The 16,477-nt window shown below is 36.3% G+C and overlaps 2 protein-coding genes across 2 annotated transcripts in view; one reads left to right on the top strand and one right to left on the bottom strand.

The window, feature by feature from the left end:
- Positions 1–10,547, top strand: part of LOC121374733 (serine-rich adhesin for platelets-like) — a 35,595-nt gene extending 25,048 nt beyond the window's left edge. Inside the window, exons 18-23 of the mRNA XM_041501840.1 lie at positions 481–588; positions 1,477–1,560; positions 2,650–2,790; positions 5,603–5,778; positions 6,992–7,082; positions 7,868–10,547. Of these exons, the coding sequence (XP_041357774.1) occupies positions 481–588; positions 1,477–1,560; positions 2,650–2,790; positions 5,603–5,778; positions 6,992–7,082; positions 7,868–7,953 (686 nt within the window). The 3' untranslated portion in view covers positions 7,954–10,547. The remainder of the gene's footprint in view (positions 1–480; positions 589–1,476; positions 1,561–2,649; positions 2,791–5,602; positions 5,779–6,991; positions 7,083–7,867) is intronic.
- Positions 10,548–12,484: 1,937 nt separating this feature from the next.
- LOC121374101 (calcyphosin-like protein) overlaps positions 12,485–16,477 on the bottom strand; it is a 35,894-nt gene continuing 31,901 nt past the window's right edge. The window contains exon 5 of the mRNA XM_041501029.1: positions 12,485–13,087. Coding sequence (XP_041356963.1) covers positions 12,980–13,087 — 108 coding nt within the window. The 3' untranslated portion in view covers positions 12,485–12,979. The remainder of the gene's footprint in view (positions 13,088–16,477) is intronic.

Consider the following 16,477-nt stretch of genomic DNA (forward strand, 5'->3'; position numbering starts at 1 on the left):
GGGAGGACTCTTTCACCCTCCCCACCTCTCCACTGCTGGCATTTTTTTTATATCTGAGGCAGGATAGAGTGCTTGCCTGAGGATTGAACCTCCGCAGTGGACCCATTGGGTTTTTTCCATTACTACCAACGACCCGTGACATACATCAAAGTCTGAGGTATGTGTTGGTCTGTCTGTGAAGAAAGGCATATAAAATCTGAAGATTGAGTGTAAAAACTGCCAAGTGTTTCGCATCCAATAGCTGTTGATTAATAAATAAATGTGCACTTGTGTCATTAAATAAAAACAAACTAACTTATTGATGTCTAAACTGTTACATTCTGTCATGCATTAATGTGATTTTTGTTCATAAGTTGACCCTCAACTTTGGCATCATTCACCTGCAAATATCCAACATTTCTGGCAGCTCATCTAATCGCTCAGCTAACACCTTGTAGCTTGAATACAAAATGCTGTTTACATTTGGTCACTGTTTTCCAGTTTTCCCCAAGTCGGCTCCGGAAGGTCTCCGGAGATCTCAGAGAACGAGAGTACAGACTTTGGAGTGGTATAAAAATGAGCGGCTAATCTATGATAGGAGAAAGTCAGGTAAATATTACAGCCTGTGTAGATATTAATTATGTGCAAGTTAACTCTATAACAGTTATGGGGGCGGGACGTAGCCTAGTGGTAAAGCGCTCGCTCGATGTAGGGTCGATGGGCCCATTGGGCTATTTCTCATTCCAGCCAGTGCACCACGACTGGTATATTAAAGGCTGTGGTATGTTCTATCCTGTCTGGGATGGTGCATATAAAAGATCCCATGCTGTTAATCGAAAAGAGTAGCCCATGAAGTGGCGACAGCGGGTTTCCTTTCTCAATATCTGGGTGGTCCTCAACCATATTGTCTGATGCCATATAACCGTAAATAAAATGTGTTGAGTGTGTTGTTAAATTAACATTTCCTTCTTCCTATAACAGTTGTATGCATGTTTTGCTTAAAGTTTCAAATTAAAATACTAAATGCTATCAGTGTCCGTGTATCCCTTTCCAGTTTCCCACATGTTTTCACTGTTTGCAGATTCTTAAAGCATTTTCCATTTTTTGAGAAAATAGAGAAATGAAAATATATATGAATGATATGGTTGAAACAATTGAGAACTTCTTGTTGACTTTCTCTCTTTTTATTTTAATTAATCTAATATTCCAGGCACTAATCTAGGATTGCAAAAGGAAATGTGAATTCTCCCTTCTCATAAGAAAAGGGATAAAAATGGGAAACATTTAATAAAAGTTAATGTTATTTGTACATAGTGTTTCATTCCAAAAGCTTCTGAATTACATGCTCGGTCCAAATCATAATATTTCATTATCAAATATTACTACTTTCACCAATAAAGTTTAAGCAAAACAATTGAATATTTCCAGTAGTAATATTAAGTAACTGATAACTGTGTTGTTGAATACAATAACCAGCTTTTTGCATCTGATTTTCAGGATGTCTGATAACTGGAATTCAACCATCTTTGGAACAGAAGTATTTACAAATGCAAAAAGTACGACGATTGAAGAAACCCAAAGGTTAGAACTACTTCACCTAATGTTGTATATTTGTTGTTTTTGTATTTCTTAGGTAGCTGCTAATATTAGTGTAGCAAAACCATTTTCTCTTGAACAGCATGCTTGGAGACCATATCATTAGTTTCTGAAACAACAAAAGGTGCTAATTTAGCAGGATTCTATGCTGCTGTGAATGTCAGATTTTGGTGTCGAAAGCATAACGTGATGGAATCCCAAAATATCTAGATCACATAATTGTTATGATTCCAGCAGAAATCGTTAAGTAAAAGCCCCAAATTTAATGCCTGTAACATGCCCCAGTTTTTAAAAAGAAACCTGTTTGCATTTATGAGTTAATCTAGTTTACTTTTATGTTTTAAACTTAATTACAATATTTCGTAAATATATTTAAAATATGAAGTTTATTTTTCAGTATTATTTCTGAATTTATTTCTAACGATTTGAATCCTTAATTTACACAGAGGAATTTTTTAATTTAGTTTTCCTAACATTTTATTGAAAAAGCAATTCATTTATTTACCTGACAAATACAGGGATGTGAGAGCTATGCGGAAACACGTTTTTCAATTTTGTCTTTTTAAAAATAAAAAATAAATAATAATAAAAAGTAGTATTCGCAATCGCAAGTAGTATTCATGTGTAGTACATTCCCATGGCTGGATTTCATTAGCTTTACTGCGATTGGCCAGTTTTGTCCAATCCAGGATATGCTATTTGAAAGCCTTTGATCGATTTCAGAAGAAAGAATGTGAGCAGTAAGCTTTTTTGTTCCAGCCCCTCTCACATCCTTGCAAATAACAAAATGGCGACACCAAAAAAAAATTATGTGGCAGTTTTGCAGTTAATGTGTAAGAGATGCATTTAATTTGTTGGTATTACAAAAATAGAGAACTAAGAAAAGTGATCTGGAAAATTGAAAGTCCACACCACAGTAAATTAAAACTACGTGGAAAATTGAAAACACTATGGCAATCTCGACAGCATTGCCAATTGCCAATTGCTGTGGTCAGTTACCATTGTTGATTACTCATATTTAAAGATTGTTTGGTGAGTAATAACGCTTCATTTCTTTATCTCATTGCCTGGCAGGATTACGGAGACTGTCTAAAGGTCGTCTGTTGCACCCAACCAACCTGTCCATACACGTGGACCTGCCCGAGGACCTTGACCTGACCTGCAGCTCAGATGTGCCCATTCTCAACCCAGACAGTCAGGAGGAGATGATGCTACGTATGTTCAAGTTTTATTTATTATTGTTTTTGCTTTTTTTAATTAAAGGATGCCACAAACATATAATACAGAGACAAAGATATTTTTTGGGAGGACTTCACAGGGTCATACTCCGTGCTTGCCGTCAGTTGAGCTATCTCGGTATCACCTGAGAACAGAAATTACAATGTCTGTCGAGTAATCGTCTCCCATTTAGGCTCCTACACTCGGCAGACATGCCCATAATCGTACCTGTAAGATGGATGAAACTCTGTGTATGTGGCTTTACTTCTCCCCCCTTGAACCTAGCGGTGCATTCACACTACAGCCTTTGATTACCAGTCGTGTAGCACTGGCTGGAACAAGAAATAGCCCAGTTGGCCCACCAATGAGGATTGATCCTAGACCAACCGCACATCAGGCAAGCGCTTTACCACTGGGCTAGTCCCCACACCTGTAGGAAAACAACCACTCCAAAGACTGGCTTGACAAATCTAAATCAGTGCCAGATAGAACTTAATTGAGAGACAGACAGACAGACAGACAGACAGACAGCGTGAGTGAGTGACAGAGACAGAGAGACTGACTAAGACAGAGAGACTGACAGAGCACTATGATAGCAAGCACTCACAAATCACTATAAAATAGTGATCCTTTCAGCTTTCTGGTGAAAGGTGAGCATATTCTGCCCCACCAGTAGCACATTGCATATATTCAGTTTGTTTATGTGGTGAACAATTACATTGTAAATTAAAAGTACCATATATCATTAATGAAAGAGAATTATATTCACATAACCAAACAATCAGTTACCTAAGTAAAACTCACGCAAACTGACTTCCGGTTGCCTAAGATTTTGAAATATTGTTCCTTAATTCCTACCATGCCAAACAATTTTATGGGATTACATCAGGGGTGCAGAAATGGAACATATTTCACTGGCCTGCCGGACCAGAACCAGCTAAAATTTACTAGCCCGCAGTAATTTCTACTAGTCCACCAGTCTATAGAATAATTTATTATTAATACTATTATAATATACAGTGTCTTTACTTCAAATGATATACATATATACTGAACAAAATAAGAAACTTCCGCTAACTTTGCTTGAACATAACTTGATGAAAACAGACCGGGGGAATAATTGTTATATATGCGTTTAAAGAGTGTTCCATGATGCATCGTTTGGTGCAAAAATCATGGCCATAGGTTAACAGAAACTGGGAGATATTTTGACCAAGTGTGGTAGGGGTTAAAAAAAAAAAAACCCATTTAATAACGGGTATGACCACCTCTTGAATTGACCACTGCAGTGCATCGCAGGCGCATAGAATTGACTAAAGTGTTGATTTCTGCCTGTGGAATATTATTCCATTCCTGAATGAGCGTTTGACGAAGTTCGTTGACGTTAGCGGGTGGGTTGGGACGACGCCTCAATCGTCTGTCCAGACTATCCCAGACATGCTCGATGGGGTTGAGATCAGGACTTTTAGCGGGCCAGTCATCAATGAAATCAGTGTTATTTGTCCTAAAAAAAATTACAGTTTCTCTAGCTGTATAAGAGGTGGCATTATCATGCTGAAAAATCGAGATGTTGGTGTTGTTATGGAACAGAGGAATGACGTGATGAGCGAGAATGTCATCGCAGTAACGTTGAGCATTTAAATTGCCATCAATGACGACTAGTGGTGAACGATAACCATGGGCAATGGCTGCCCAGACCATGACACAACCCCCACCCCCGAAACGATCTCGTTCAAGAACACAACAGTCAGCATAGCGTTCATTTCTCCTACGGTAGACGCACACCCTGCCATCACTAAGTTGTAAACAAAATCTGGATTCATCCGAGAAAAGAACGGTATTCCAGCGTCGCCGTATCCAACGAGTGTGTACACGTGCCCAATTTAGACGATGACGTTGCGTTAAAACGCATCTGACGTAAGGACATCATGCATGTAAACCCTTCTCCCGCAGACGATTACGAACAGTTCGCCCACTGATTCGGTTATTATGAAGCCCAGGTGTGTTAGCAGCAGTAGCAGTGGCAGTTTGGAATCGATTGCGCAAATGCGTGTTCATGATATAGCGGTCTTGACCACGCGTTGTAACACATGGACGTCCACGACATGGCAAGTCGTTGGTGCTTCCTGTCGCTCGAAATCTTATGCAAAGATTTCGTATCGCTCGACTAGAACTCCCAACATGCCTTGCACCGTCTTCTGTCGACATGCCAGCATCAAGCATGCCAATCGCCCATTCGCATAAATTATTGGGTATTCTTGGCATACTAAAAATGCTACAATGTAAAAAACGTTAATTTTTTTACAGATTTTGAAGCGTTTTCGTTCACTTGACAACAATGTCAGTAAGGCAAGTAAAACAAATTGACTGAATACTACACGGGACATGTCGAACCATGCATGCACGTGCAAATTGAATTTCACGTTGTTGACGATTAACAGTGCAAAAATAATCGATAAAATTCATGAATCCTGATAATACAGCTCAAGGCTAATACTACCTATATAATTTCATTACACAATGAATTCTTTAACACAACAAATACTATATGTACAAATCGGAAGTTTCTTTTTTAGTTCAGTATAGATATATTGACAAAACATTATTAAGAACACCTGGTAAGTGATCAACATCACGTGGCAAACAAAATAAAAAAGACAGATCGCCCATTGGACTGGAAGCTGCATTTTTTAACTCGAGCGGGCTAGTACTTTCTGCACCTCTGTACATTGACAGTCTATTCTTGGTTACCCATCCAGTAAATAAATGTATATTATTGCACCATGTCAACACATTCTTTTGCTTTCAGGATGTTTTTCAAAGAATGAACATTTTGAATCAATTACCCCTTCTGATGATGATGGTGAAGAGAACAGTTCGTTCCTGATAAGCTATGCTGTACGACAGCCTATGGTGAATTCTGGAAATTTGATTCTTCTCCCATTGGCAGAAAAGAAGAGTCAAATTGTAGCCAGCCAAATATTGGTAAGCAGAACTCTATTTCTTCCTCTTCTTTTTAAACCTATATGTGCTGGTCATTTCTTCTTTTTGGGGCGGGATGTAGCCCAGTGGTAAAGCGCTCACTTGATGCATGGTCGGTCTGGGTTCGATCCCCGTCAGTGGGCCCATTGGGCTATTTCTCATGACAGCCAGTGCACCATGACTGGTATATCAACGGTCGTGGTATGTGCTATCCTGTCTCTGGGATGGTGCATATAAAAGATCCTAATAGATTGCTACTAATAGAAAAATGTAGCGGGTTTCCTCTCTATGACTCTGAAATGAGCATATGTTTGACATCTAATAGCCGATGATTAATAAATCAATGTGCTCTAGTGGTGTCGTTAAACAAAACAAACGTTAATGTTTTTCTTTTTTCACATCCACTAGTTAACACGTTAATATTTTGTTCCATGACAAAATTTCCCCCCTACACCTACATTTCTCTGTCATACGCTTTCTCCACAGACTCAACTAATTGTTTTGAACCATAGAACATACATGTTTATTACAGAATAGTCATATGTCTGCTGTAATATACATGGCTAGTATTCATACCTTATAACAAGTTTGAGTAAAACAGAATTTCTACTCAACAGGTATTTGGTTGGCAAAAGTTTGCTTAACATTGGTTAGAAATTTTCATGGAACATCTTTCTAAAATTCTGCTAATACATTGGAATTGAAAGTTACGGTCACATTGACTTGTGGGGTTTTTATGATGTTGTTACTATTTGCATCAAATATTGTGAAAAATTATATGAATTAAAATAAGTTTTAACTCAATTATAGTGTCATTTAATATTGAAATCATATTTTCGTATACTATCTCCATTGTGTAATGGGGCAGGACATAGACCAGTGGTAAAGTGCTCGCTTGATGCATTGTCAGTGGCCCCATTGGTCTATTTCTCTTTCAGACAGTGCTCCACAACGGATGTAACAAAGGCCGTGGTATGTACTATCCTGTCTGTGGGATGGTGTATATAAAAGATCCCTTGCTGCTAATCGAAAATGAGTATCCTATGAAGTGGCGACAGTGGGTTTCCTCTCTATATCTGTGTGGTCCTCAACCATATGTCTAATGCCATATAACCATAAATAAAATGTGTTAAGACAGAGTGCATTGTTAAATAAAACATTTCCTTTCTTCCATTGTGTAATATTATACTGTCGTGCTATGAATTTTATTTTTCAGTGTTTCTGTGTAATATATGGAAAGATCTCTGTCACCATTCATCGAGCCACATGTATTGTGGAAACAGGAAATCATTTCTTCATACCAAGAGGTTGGTGAAACTTTGTTTGCATCCTGGTACTGGGCCAGACTTGTAAAAATAAAGAGCTATAATCCAAATTACCTCCAGCCACTTTTTTTTCCAGCCATAACATTTTCAGATTTATTTTCCTCTGTTGGGGCAATAATAAAGTTTATTATTGTTTTATGTTTTTAACTTTTTTTGTGTATCTAATTTCTTTTTTTTTAATTTTTGTGTATCTAATTTTTTAAAATTATTATTTGTTTCTTTGTTTTATTATTATTGTTTGATGGGGGCGGTAGTTATCTTTTTTTGTTTTTGTGGGGGGTTTTAACACCTAAATCTAAAATAGTAGAGTGGTTAAATTAAACCAAATCTGTTTACAAATGTCACAGTCATGGTTTTCTCGTACTCTGAAGTGTGGTAGCTTGTTTCATTGTTTTGTAGACATTGTCATTCCAGTCTCTTGTTTTAGCATAATGTGATGTATGTCCGATTCTCTACCAAAACATGCCTCATGAAATTTACAACCTCATAAAATAGATTAATTGTCGTAATGCTGTAAATAAAATTGGTTTTCATATGACCATTTCTTTAATATGTTTTGCCTTCGGTAGTATAGATAGCCAATAGTTGTTGATTAGCATTCCATTCTTAATTAATTTGTCAAATTTTAATATGGTAGTTATTTGGTGTCCATCACGTGTGGTACATTTGGGTTGGGTAGCACCAGCATTTGTCTTCTAGTGTGTGGCTTTAAAAATAAAAGAGTTATCAATGATAATTTTCATGCTATCCTCCACTTTTATTTCCAGGTAATTCTTACAGTCTGAAGAATCTGAGAAATGAAGAAGCTAAGCTAGCCTTTTTCAACTTTACCAATCTGACGGAGAAAGACTGATCTTTTATTAGAACGTTTGAACAAGCAATGCGCTAATTTTAAGTGAATGGGGTTTTCAAACAGTTGTGAACACAGTTTACAGTTTTATTACAGCATTAGTGCTCTGGAGAATGGTTGCACCTGTTAAAGTGGTTCATACCATAGACAGACATCAAAGGCTTGTTGTAAAGTTATGCACACATACTGTTATACAAAAGGCTGTGGTATGTGCTATCCTGCCTGGGATGGTGCATATAAAAGTTCCCTTGCTACTAACAGAAAAATGTAGCGGGTTTCCTCTCTAAGACTGTTATGTCAAAAATTACAGAATGCTTGACATCCAATAGCTGATGATTAATAAATCAATGTGCTCTATTGATGTTGTTAAACAAAACAAACTTTAACATACTATTATGACATGATTTTGGAAATATCAACCCTTGGATCAGTAATGAATTAATATTTTAGTACATAACAAGGATATCTTTCATCCTCTCTGATGTCTAGGCACTTAACAACAAGTATATGTTCTGTGGGATTCTACTTGTACACATTTATTTACAAAGTTTTGGATGTGGTTGTTTTATCTTCCGAAATACAAAGTGGCTGAGATGTTCTTAGCATTTATGTAGATTTTTTAGGTTTGGTTTGATGATAATACTAATAGTGACACTGACAAAGACAGAAGTTTCTTAACTTGCTTTACAAAACAAATTATTTTTGTTGTCTTCTTTATGCAAGTTGAACATTTACACACCAGTCGGAGCAGGGTGTCCATTCACTGTGAAAGTGGGAGCCTGTTTAACAAAAGTTGATGGCTATAAATATTATGTGCACAAATCCAAAGATATGTATAGTTATAAGCATAAAAAGTACAGAAGCCACCACAAATTGACACCAGATCCAATCTGTGATGAACAAAGAATCTAATTATTAGTGTTAATAAGTAAAAACAAATTGCAGTACTGAACAACCATAATATTGTGGTGTGGTCTTAGAATACTGGTAATTCAACGAGTTTTCAATCAACAACTTTTGAAGGTTATTGTTGAGTCTCACCACTTGCAGGAAGCCAACAACTTTTGTACCTAACCATGTATCAAAATACTATATAATATATATATATATGACCCACATAAGTATTATCATTCTATAATAATATGTAGAATAATGACAATTTTGTACATATCAGGATGAGGAATATGATACTTGTTCAGGCTGGGGCATTCTTGGATATTCTTTCATTTATCTTCGTTCTTTCGTTCTTTTTATTCGATTTTATTTGTTGTTAAGCGTACCAGCAAAATACATGGATGAGATATCCAAAACACAAGTGCTAATTAATTAATTTATTTATTTTGGATAGTGAAAGGTACTTCACCAATGCAGTGTAAAATTTCTTTTATTACAAAAGTGTTCTGGGCACTGTATGTGGGACGACTTTATGTGTTTGTAATTTATATTAAGATTAGACAGTTATCTCCTGAGCTACTTGCAACTTGGATGTGCTCGTTCAGGATAAGTAAAAGATGAGAGGCTCAACGAAATTGAGAATGGCACTTATAAAGGGTAGAATAAAAGTTAAATGTGTAACGATATTGAAGACACAATGAGTACAAAATGTTATTTTATTTGCAAGTAGTTTTGTTTTAATAATATTTACACATGTTTTATCAATTTATATTTATCAAGAAGCATCTTAACTGAAAATATAAGTATCTGTCTTGATATAAAGTACTGTTAGCTCAAATTGTAACACAGTTAACCTTGCAGACTTGGTAACTTGTTCCATCATCCTTTGCTATAGGATGTAGCTTTATAATTCAGTTTTCTGCGACAGAATATCTTCATTTTGAATATTCTAAACTGTCATGATTATAACCACACCCAATAGCTGATGTATTTTTCGTGCTGGGGTGTCGTTAAACATTCATTAATTCTGATTATAACATGATAATTTTTTCAGAATCTGACCCACAGCTGTGTGACAGTTTGTATCAGGTGGTGAGATAGTTAAGTGTGCTGTTGTTGCTGCTGCTGGTTTCAGCTAGAGAGAATTTCATTATCATTTTGTTGGAGCACTGAATTTTTTATAAAACTTTTAGACTCAAACCTCAAAAGCCGTCATATGCATTCAATTCATATGGTGTTAAAGTATCAGACTTATTACAGACTTTAATGTAGACTAAATGTCTTATAACAATGAGGCCTAGCTCGCACTCCTAGAGGTAGCAGTAGGCCTATATATTTGTAACATAACTCCATATTTTATGGCAGGCCGAAATTATATATTTACCTGGTAATGGAATCTTTGTAATAAATTTCATATAAATTGCAAATTTGAGAAGTTTTGTTTGCTTGAAAAGTTTGTATTACTAGTAAAAAACAATTGTACATTTATATTGCAATTATTCAATATGATAACCGTTTCTTACATAAAACGTAGCTGTTTGTTAACTTACTTCAATTTTTCAATGTAGTGGTGGCAAATCTGTATACATTGTACATTTATTCAATTACTTATTAGTTTAGCAAATATATGTACCAATTCAGACTTCGGGGGAAATTCCACATTGAGAACAATTTACAGTCCATCAATAAAAACTTCAACCCTGTTTGGTGTTGTTTTATAAATGATGTTACACAATGGCATGTTTAATATTAATTTATTCACAACCTATATGACTGACTATTTCTCCTATTTAGGTTTTTGTTTTCAATGGACACAGTGGAAGCAAGTAGACATTGGGGTGAGGGGACTGAATGATATAAGAGGGCGCAAAGCAAACCTCTCTTATATCAAATTTTGGCCTGAAATGCAATTTCCTGCATTCTAACAATTAAAATTCATCTGTGCCTTAAGATTCACTGCCAGTAATATTTTCTATTCAGAATTATTGGGTTGGGTTGGGGGGGGGGGGGGGGGGGGGGGGGGGACTAGACAGCACCAACCCACTGCTCCGTGGTGCCTGCAATGGGCATAGTCGCTCGAATTACATTTAGCACGGGTATGGCGTTTAGTGTCGGCCTTATGTGTGACCGCACACGAAGAGGATTAAGTAAGTATATTGGGTCAGGGTTTTACAGTATTCCGTGTAACAGTTTGTCAAAAAAATTTCGAGAACCAAATGGTCGCCAAGTACAGACCTTTAGTTTTGACTTTTTGAACTTAATCGTAACATTAATTTAACGTTAATGGCCTGTATCAATGTTTCGGAGGAGCGTTGGAAACAACTTAATGTTATGACTTAACTTTAAAATAAAAATGTGTCGAACCAGGCCCGTAGGAACGGTATTTGAAGTGAGGGAACAATCTGGTAAGGAGGCATGCTATCGTGTGGATGGGGAGGGGGAAGGGTAGTGACATCAACCAGATTTCTGCATGTATTGATATAGAGTAGGACCAAAACAATTTGTACATTTTTGTTTCTGTAACATGGATTCAAGTGAGACTCATAAATCGCCAACTATCGGACAACAGGTGTGGTTTGTAGAATTAGCCAACACATTCGGCAAAAATTATCGAGATATTTGGGCAAAATTAGCTGGCCTAAAACCTTTTCTCTGTATTTCAATCATTCTACACACAATATTAGTTGTAATCGATGTAAAAATGCGTAGTGATTCGTTTAAAAATCAATATAGCTGTTTAGCAGTAATGCTAATGTGAATATATGTTGCCCAGATCCGGACATGTTCGTTTAATTCGAGTAAAAATCGGCCATCCGCCCGTTACAGAAATGGGAGCCCGTACGCCCGTTGGCTGAGGAAATGGTTTAGTGGCCATGTGTCGTTATTATAATTCTTTATTTTTAAAAGTATTTTTCAGCAAATGAGTAATTGGGTTTGTGTCCATAAACTTTCATCCCATAGCAATGCTCAGCTCATGAATATTTTGTGGTCCAGTTTCAGTGTAAAAAAAAAAAAAGGATGATTCAAATCAAGATGGTTGTTAAGTCCAGCAATATGAAGTTTGACAAAAACTGTTTTTATATTTCAGCTATAAATACATACTTGCAGCTTGTTGACATATTTAATGTTAATTTCTTTGTTGGGTTCCAGAATTGTTCTACTGGGGAGGAAGGGTTTATTTTGTTTATTATTGTTTGTATGATACATGCACCACTCGCAAAGTAAAGTCTGCAAAGGCTTGGGGGTGTAAAAAAGTGTCATGCATACAGAACTAATAATTAATGGTGTTCCCATTGTCCCATGTGATAGATTCGAAAACGCTCTCAGGGGCGTGCGCAGGAAATTTTGCAGGGGTGGGGTCGAGGTGTCTGGCGAAGCCCGACACCGCGAGCGCCACCGGTGCGAAGCCCGTGGCGGGGGGTCTGGGGTGCCCTTGTAGGGCTATTCTGAGGTGTTTTCTGCTGGCTAGCCGAGCTGCTTTCTGACCACATTCACAGGAATGTAAAAAATCGGGATATGAATTTTTTTTTCGCCTTGAGCAAACCCAAACCCCCCACCCCCTGTACACGCGCCTGGCTCTTTATGCGTATGGAACCGTTTTGCTATCTCTCGTCTGCAAATGAAGTCCGCAAACATGATACTGAAAAATATGATTTTATTTTCTTTACAAGAACATGATATATAATATACATCACTGATGTGTAAAGGGATTGTTTTCTCTACTTTGCTTGTATTCTCTTAAATTGTGTGTATATAATTATTTATTTTGGTTGAGTTTTAAATATTAGAACGTCAATGTGTTGTGCTTACTGAAATGACGCGTATTTAATTCGCCTTTCAGCTGGGGGTGCAGGTTGGGCAATGTATATTCTGGCCACCATTGATACTAATAGTTGGGGAGGAAGTGCCCTATGCGTTCGATGCCTGTGAAAAGTAGGCATCATTTTCTAATAGTAAAGACATTGTAGAAAAGCCATATGTAACGCAACAGAAGGCTAATAATAAATATGCATTTTAAAAATCTGTCTCTATCTAGTGCCCTGTTACATATACTTTCAGCGTCATTCAGAACATGTATTTGTAATGATGTATGAAAGTTATAATGCTTATACACATGTATTAGTTTTTATCCATTTCAGTCTTTTAGCTGGTAGGCATTTCGCATCATTAGATCAAAGTAGGCATCGTTGTCTACAGAGGCACTTACACCGCAGTAGTAGTTGATAAACTCTTCTTTTGTTATCTGAAAAGTAAATAAAATCATTAGTTTGTAAATAAAATTAAAAAACGGACCTATGCGATTCACGGAGAAACCTTTTATATATTTTTTAAGGTTGTTGCAAAGAAAAACAATAATCGATTTCTATATTTTGATTACTAGTATATTATGATTCTAAATGCGAAGGTCAGAAATATCTGTATGTATTACTTTATTTTATTTTCGATTTAAAAACAAACAAACAAAAAATAAATTAACAACGAATTTTACGAAGTATCTATAGTCCGTCTCATCATTCTGTAAACATGGTTTTTGTAAATAAATTCAGTTTGGTTTAACGTAAGAAGAAAAGTGGAAGTGTTTTGGAAGTAAAGAAAAAATATTATTTTTGTGTGCAATTTACAAATCAATTAGCTGAGAAATAAATAACTTTCAGTACATTTCATAGTATGACAAAAGGCGTTCCCTGTGGGACGGACTATAGAGATCAGAACTAATAGTCTGTTTTAATTGAGAAAGAAAAAATAAGAGAAAAGCGTTCTGACTTGTTTTTGTTTTTTAAAGGAGAAAAATAATTAATTTAGAGAGAAATAAGTGTCCTAGACCTATATATCAATTAAGGTGTTTCCGTTTTTGTTTTAGGTAGGCCTATATTTTTATGTTATAATTGTTTGAATATTATTAAAGTGATAAACGTACAATAATTTAAAATAACCATAAAGGAATTACATAATACGGACTTCACTGCAAGCTGAAATTGGGTTTGAAATACGGATTGTGCATGAGATTTAAAAAAAATATTTTAAAATGGAGTGAAAGTGTCTCAATTAAGCTGCCATGCAGACTCGTGAGGTGTAATTAATAATATTAAATTATTGAATGAAATATAATATTATGGAATTTCAAGGTCAAAGTGATTTTTATTGAATCAGTTACATCAGGGCCTACTATAATTTACCAAAAACTATTGTAATTCATTAAATTTATTACATTCTCAACAGTTTAGTTTAGGCTAAATAGATATAATATCATATATTATTCGCGAATATTATAAGTATAGATTTTTTTTTAGGGGAAACATCAATCGATTTATATATATATTTTTTAATAATAATACTAAAAACTGAAAGAAAAAGCAAGCCATTGGCAATAATCAGGCATTTGAAAACGGGACTAGGCAAAGTGCATCATGGGTACTTTAGCATGCAGCAGACGTCAAGCTTTTTATGACTTTTAAGCAAAAATAAATTTCGCATTACAACTTTGTAGCTGGTCATTCCAGTCAGTCCACATACCGAACCCGTATAACGATAACGATGTCTCCAATGGGGGGCACAAGCCATATTTTAAAATATTTCGACGGGGGACAAGTGCCCCTCGGTGATGGAGCAAATTCTCAAATTTGGGTAAAAACGAAGAGATTTTCGGCCAAAATTAGTTGGCCTGAAACTTTTCACCATGTTTTTCCATCCGATTCTACCCACGGTATTAGTTGTAAATAGAAAATAATACATGAGTGGCCGTTAGATACAATTTATCTCACAACGAGTTGTTTTAAAATGTATCTAACGAGCGAAAGCATTATACGTTTTTAAACAACGAAAGAAAGAAAGAAATGTTTTATTTAACGACGCACTCAACACATTTTATTTACGGTTATATGGCGTCAGACATATGGTTACGGAAAATTTTACGTGTTTTCGACTAAAAGCTATTTACAGCCGTTGCACTTGTAGCTAACTTACCCGTCACAGACACATAATTGTCAGGTTAACTACGTCACAGTGTAATCTATTTCCACCGTGATTTTTTCATTGGATGCATGACACTGGTGACCTGGTCATCACCTAGGAGCATCCAGTCGTATGTCTTGAAATTGTTAACACATGTACGTGTGTTAACAGCTCATGTGTAATCAACGGGTGTGTAAGAATACATGTAAAAATGTGTGGTGGTTCGTTAGAACTAATCCTATACATGAATATAGCTGTTTTGACAGTAATGCTAATATGAATAAATGTTATCCAGATTCGGGCATTTTCGTTTAATTCAAGCAAAAAGCAGCCTGCCCTTCTACAAAAATAGGAGCTCGTTTGTAATTCGTGTAATAAAACGTTTGTTGTTAATATAACATGTTAGGCCAACAAAATACATTTCTGGTCTCTGGTCAGCGCGGGCGTCGATTTTGACCATCGCACGTAAACATTAAAACAATTTTTTTTATTATTTCCCGCGGTTGGCCAATCCCAAATTTGATTTGCAAATCAAATATTGTTTAAACCAATTCTGGAACTTAGGTCTGACCAGAGACCGATTTGTTTTTGCTTTGGCCTTAGAGACCATTTATCTTACAAGTTGTTTTAAAACGTATCTAACGAGCGAAAGCGAGTTCGACACGTTTTTAAACAACGAGTTGTAAGATAAATGGTATTTAACGGACACGAATGTAGTATTCTATTTCTTACATATCTTCAGAAAACAGTTTCAAAATAAACTTAAGTTTACGCCTTTTTCAACTAAAACCTATGTACGGCCATAGCCTCTAAAGTCAAGTTAACTTGTGCGTCACAGACACGTCAATTTCAGGTTAACTTGTACGTCACATCTAGTGATCGAGTTCTACCGCGCTTTTCCATTGGGTGATATGGCATTGGTGACCTGGTCATCACTCAGGTGCAGCCAGTCGTATGTCTGTAAAATGTTATCGATCCCACGTATATAATATATTATGTGTTATAAAAAATAATGAATGGTGTTCTCACCAACGGGTGTGTAAGAAATGTGTGTAGTAGCTCGCGGAGTGTATTTGAACGTTGGGGAAGAGGGACTGTCAGTGCGACGGCACGGTAGATTGAACATTTAGAACCCAAAGGGCCTAAACCTGTTACGACAGGTTCTGAGTCTTACTCTCTGTAAAATTTTGAATGTCAGGTGTTTTAATACGGCATTTTCAGTCTTTTGAGCACAATATTAAACAGGGGAACTGGACACACACACACACACACACACACACACACACAAACACACACACACACACACACACACCATTCCACGCCCCCCCCCCCCCACACACACACACCATTCCACGGCCCCTCTACAATTTGTAGTGTGTATAACGTGTGCTGTCAAAACAGTTTGTAATAATATGTAATATGCATGTTGTCGATGTAAGGTGTTGTATGTGTAATAAGCATTGCCAATACAGTGTCAATTTAGTGTAACATGATCGCCGTCAGTGCAACTTGTTTGTAGTAGGATGTGTAACACATATCAATATAACACATTTGTAGCATGCAACATGCATGTCGATACATGTTTGTTGTTTGTGTAACACGCATGTTTATTGTATATGTGACACGCATATCAATATGACATGTTTATAGTATGTGTAACACGCATATCAGTATGACGTGT

The sequence above is a fragment of the Gigantopelta aegis genome, chromosome 6, assembly GCF_016097555.1.
Source record: "Gigantopelta aegis isolate Gae_Host chromosome 6, Gae_host_genome, whole genome shotgun sequence".
In the NCBI taxonomy this organism is placed as follows: domain Eukaryota; kingdom Metazoa; phylum Mollusca; class Gastropoda; order Neomphalida; family Peltospiridae; genus Gigantopelta; species Gigantopelta aegis.